At 41.5% G+C, this 5,447-nt stretch overlaps 1 protein-coding gene across 1 annotated transcript in view; it reads left to right on the forward strand.

Moving 5' to 3' along the window:
• Positions 1-596: 596 nt before the first annotated feature.
• Positions 597-5,447, forward strand: part of znf653 (zinc finger protein 653) — a 14,199-nt gene continuing 9,348 nt past the window's right edge. Inside the window, exons 1-5 of the mRNA XM_014008848.1 lie at positions 597-916; positions 1,019-1,059; positions 1,577-1,894; positions 1,984-2,459; positions 2,543-2,720. Of these exons, the coding sequence (XP_013864302.1) occupies positions 627-916; positions 1,019-1,059; positions 1,577-1,894; positions 1,984-2,459; positions 2,543-2,720 (1,303 nt within the window). The 5' untranslated portion in view covers positions 597-626. The remainder of the gene's footprint in view (positions 917-1,018; positions 1,060-1,576; positions 1,895-1,983; positions 2,460-2,542; positions 2,721-5,447) is intronic.

Below are 5,447 nucleotides of genomic sequence, written 5' to 3' on the forward strand. Positions count from 1 at the left end.
GAGAGAGAGAGAGAGAGAGAGAGAGAGAGAGAAGCACCGTATTGTTTTTCTTTCTTTTTTAAATAAAATAAAACTAAATAAAATAAAACAACTGGGAAAATCAATTGAATTTTTTTTTCAGTGCCATTAAATACTCAATTATCTAAAATTATTTCATCATTGTGATAAGCTACTTATGCACGCTGATGTTATGCATTACATAAATATAATGCCAAAAGTACTTTATGCAAACCGTTGGTAACAAATAATTGGAGAGTGCATAGCCTAGTTTATAACATCCTGCATCCTGCTTTAAATGTAAAAAAACGAGTTTGAAATGGAAATAAAAACATTTTTTAATCAGTTTAGACTTTTCTCCAGKTTATTTCTGAGTAGCACTGCTGTGAAACGCACTGAGTGCTTGGGTTTGCAGGGGGTGCTCTTTTCGTCACAACACCAGCCTGCTATTRTCGTCGCAGCTGTTCGCAGGCATGGATACAAATATATACATACAAATACTTTTAAACAATTTTGTTTCATGACAAGTTTTCTGATCACCAGAAAACAATTATTTTATTTTATAACTTCCCCCAAACTTCCTGTAAGGATTGACACAACTTCCGGTAGAATCAGCTGTCCAAAACAATATGGCGCATTGCCCGGTGATCGCAGGCGGTCCTCCGACAGCTAACCGAACCGGAGACCAGGGGGCTTTGCTGCGTTGCAGGGGACGACCGAGGCTCACGGACTCTGACCGAGCACAGAGGCGCCTGGAATCCCGGAAGAAGTACGACGTGAGGCGGGTGTACCTCGGAGAGTCGCACAAGCTGTGGAGCGAGCTCCGCAGGAGGACCGGTCTGAGTGATGCTGGGCTGGCAGACCATCTCATCCTGCTCTACTCCACGTACGGAGAGAAATRCAGACAGAAATACTGCGGGTAAGAATCTGAACCCTTTGCTGCTGCCTTGTCTAACAGGGCGGGCTGAACAGTTTAATGCCTGTTATTAATAGTTCTGTTCCAAATGGTGTTTGTTCACAGAGAGAAAACAACAGGAGAAGTTCCAGCAAAACAGAAAAGAGGTGAATATTTCCTTTTTGTTGGACTCATAGTGTTATACCTCCTGCCTTTACTACAGCTGCTGTTTCTGTGAATAATATAATAATATAAAATAATACAGTCAYTTTAATTTCAGTGTCAGGTGGGTCCATGTGTGTTGATATGCTTGGTTTGGTTTTTGCCAAACCTGGCTCTGTGGACCTTTGGCTTAACATCTCTACTTAGGTGTCATCTGTCCACGTGACATTATTCCAGAAGTCCCGTGGTTCATTTAAATGACAACCGTAATTTGTGGTGCAGTAGTTTTGTTAAGGAGATAAGCTGTGCTCGTTCAGTCTCTGTTTAATCATCATGTGATAGACCGTACCCTGCTAACTGCTTTAATCATGAGTGAGGGAAGAACGGGGTGTGAGATCATCAGGATTATTGGTGCGTCTTCCGCTCTCCAACCGAATGATTTAAATGTGAAAAAGAAAGATTTAAAAGCGTACGTGCGTCTAYTTTAAAATGAGAATAATCCCATTTCCTTTGTTGTTTCAGGCAGGAAGCAGCGCGTGTCGAGCCTCCAGGGTCTGGTGTGTTGGTACCAGGAGCACTCGGGCTCCTGCCCCCATGAGCCCCAGCTTAGAGCCCTGGAGCCCCAGCCTGACTTCTCCACTGCTGCTAAGTGGCAGTGTGACTCAAATCACTCCTTTGTACAGTACCTGTTCTCCCCGCTGAGGGAGGCAAGTGACTCAGAGCGCGAGGCGAGAGGAGAYGGGGACAGCGATGATGGGGGGACGGCTAAAACTGACACACGTATGGGAAAAGGCCCCGTGACCCGACAAAGACGACACGAGGATCAGAAAACATTTAAAGGTGCAGCAGTATAACTGTAGCTTTATGCTGTTGTTTGTTTGTATTATGAATATGCATTTGATTACATCAGTTTATCTGATCCTCTGTAGATGTTGGACTGAATGTTTCTGAGGAACAGTGTACAGCTCTGATCCAGACCGAAGAGGCCTCGGGTCTACGCCGCAGGTCCAGTTCAGAGGCCTCTTCTGGGGATGCTCCTCTGACAGGACAGCCTGCCTGGGAGGTGGAGATGGTGCAGCAGCAGGGGTCCCTCACGGCAGCACTGCACTCCATCCCCGCAGAGGATCTGAAGGAAGGCGAGGAGGGAGGAGAGGGRGAGAGGGAGCAGCTCAGGGAGGAGGAAGTCCGGACTGTGGAGGGTGCTTATGAGCTGGAGGATGAAATGGAGACGACGGATGAGGATTTGGAACTCTCTCAAAGCTTGAATGATCCCGCTCCTCTGGGTGCGCAACATCCTGCGCCTCCTGATCAGGATCAGACTGAACTGTTCGACCCGCAGACTSTGCAGACGGTGGTGGCCGGCTGTGAGATCCCTGACCAGAGGACGGCTTTGGAGGGATCGCAGGTTGGTGAATCAGGATCTAAAAACAGAAAAGTCTGCCATCGTCATAGCCGTTCCAACTTTTCATAATCGTGTTTTTTTACTAGTTAATTATCATCACTGGTCCCAGCTACGAGGCTTTGGCATCAGAAGGAATCCAGCTCAACATGGGCAGCGGAAATGAGGAGAAAATCACTTGCACCGTCATCGGAGGGGTCGCCTACAACCAGGTGTGCACCTCGGACTCAAAACTCAAAGTGGCACCAGATGAAGACTCCTTGACAGGTGGGTTACCTTCTCGACCAGAACCTCRTGGGTTTGAGTCAGAACATTTCTTCTGCACATTTCTTCACATGAACAATGAATTCCAAAAAAACACTTTTTGAGTTTTTGCTTTTGTTGCTAAATTAGCTCACTTTGAAATAAACTCCTGAAACTGATACGAGTCCTAACCCGGACCTGATCGTCACATTTTGTTTACGTGGATCCTGAGTGTTAGCCTGAAATAAGACAGGGTTCCTGCAGATCCTTGAAAAGTCTTAAAAGTCATTGAATTCATCAATCCAAAAATAAGGCCTTAATTAGCCTTAAAATGTCTTAAATCAATCTTTCAGAAGTCTTAAAAATGTGAACACATTGTAAATAGGATGACTGTAATTCATCTCAAATATTAAAATAATTGGTAAAAATAATTTTTTTAAAATATTCACATGCAGACATTCCCCTTCGACATCACGTCCTGTTACTTCACATGCAAATATCTCAGTTGTTCATCTGAGCAATGTGAAATTYGTTTTGTAATACCTTAATGTTGTCTTTMCAAAAATGTATTCACTTGTCACCGGCACTTGAAGGTTTCATCTAGGGATACATCAATATGAAAATTTCAGCAGATATTGATATCTGATATAATTATTGCTGTTATGACTGATAACTGATATTTACCGATATTACAGAAACACACAAATTATATTATACATACACACAAACACACTTGTGTCTTTTTTGATACTGTAAATAAACAACCAGACCTCTGACATGGCTCCTTACTTCAGTTATTCCTGGCTACGCAGCATCAATATCACTATCACAATCAAACAGATGCTGCTCAACCAACCATCTCACCTCCCAAAACAAACACAAAGATAAAAAGTGGGAAATCAATATCGGACATTAATATCGGCCCCGTTTTACATTTCGGACCCATAACGATATTCTATGATGAATATATAGTTTCATCTACAGCAAGTAGGGGTTGAGACCCCACTGTGGGTCCTAAAACTCCAAATTTTGGGTCGTTAGAGGATTTCCTGAAATTAAATTAAGTTTAAAACTGACTGCTAAGAACGTTTCTGCTATAGTTAGATATGGATAAAAACAATTGATCTGTTAGCAATATTTGAATACTTCAACCAAAACTACTTTGATTCATGAGTTTCTGCCAGTTTTTATTTTTTGTCATTTCTGTTTATTATGAAATTAGTCTTAAAATTAATTTCACTTGGCATTAAAAAGTCTTAAAAAGTCTTAAATTTAACTTGCTTTAAACTGTAGGAACCCTGTAAGAAAACTAATGGTGCACCATGTCGCAACTTGGAAAAACCAGTAGGATTTAGTTTTTGACCAGRCCGGCTGTATGAGCTGATAAACAGATTATTTAGTTGCAGTTTGTACAAACAGTGTTCATTGATAGAAAATGGACAGTACTTTTTCTGGAACTGATTTATTGGTACGCACTGTGACAGCAGGCTAATAAATACAACTATTATGACTTTTCACACAAGGTCGCTTATTTGTTGGATTTTTCAGATTAGAAATGCTGGATTTCCCTCGTTCCCCAAAAAGTTTACTGTTTTATTTATTTTTATTTTTTCCAGTTTTTGTCATGCTAGAAACTCAGAAAGTCAGACTTACAAGTCAAAATGCGTTACATCTTTAAAAGGATAGGTCATACATTTTGAAGAGGGTAACCCATCTCTATGCGTCTTAAAATTTGAGTTTTGTGTAAATTTTTTCTAGAGTTTATATTTGCAACAGATTGTGCCGACATTCACTTTTTTGGAATTTATRGAAACAAATAACCAGCTGGAGCCATCAGACAAGGGCCACGTCTGCTTCGCAATGTAGACATTAAAATATGCTGGAATCCAGTTGGAAATATCAGACACCAATTGACCTACATACTGTATTAGTAAAATTACTTGTTKTTTTCCTATCTATAATGTAAAATATTAATAGATGTGTGCAGGCTTTTAGGAAGGATTTCAGAGGTGGGCGTCAACCCCCCCCACCCCCACCCCCTGCACCTACGAATTTTACGTAGATGAAAAAAGTTAGAACCGGACCGGTGTGCAGTATTAAAGTGGAGTATTATGTATTTTTCAGGCACACAGTTTAATTTTACATCAAGTGACTATATTACCTTCAGTTGTTATAAAAATGCTGCATAGAAAATAAATTAGACTTTGCATCTTAGTCTATCTAAACACCTTGAAACAGGCCTCTGTCTCTTTAAGAATCTCCTACCATTTCTGACACTCCCACTTCAGCACATCTTCACAACAATGCTTCAGGGGAGGGGTGCTCTGTGAGGTGGGAGCTGGGCTGCAGACTGAGCTTCAGGGAGGAGCTTTGTACAAAGAGGTGGTGCTTTGTACCAGCAAGTGTTTAGGCAGCTCCACATGGCCGCAGGAGAGTCAAGGATTTCTCAAACAAGCACGAATGAATCAAAGCAACACTCTGAGGATGTTTTTGATGAGGGAATGACATAACATGATACAAGAAAAGGCGATTGTACGTAATACCCCTCTTTAAAAAATTTTTTTTGCAGTTAATCACCCATCTTTCATGATAGTGGGAGATAATCAAAATATGTGTCCTTTTTGTCTGCACTCCTGTGGTACAAATGTTACACAGCTGTTTCCTACTTGTTGCATATTTAGGTCGTATTCAGACCTGATAATTTGTTCTGCTTTAAACGAACCAGAGTTCGTTTCCAGTGTTGGTCCGGAC

This window comes from Austrofundulus limnaeus, unplaced genomic scaffold, assembly GCF_001266775.1.
Source record: "Austrofundulus limnaeus strain Quisiro unplaced genomic scaffold, Austrofundulus_limnaeus-1.0 Scaffold53, whole genome shotgun sequence".
NCBI classification, from domain to species: Eukaryota; Metazoa; Chordata; class Actinopteri; order Cyprinodontiformes; family Rivulidae; genus Austrofundulus; species Austrofundulus limnaeus.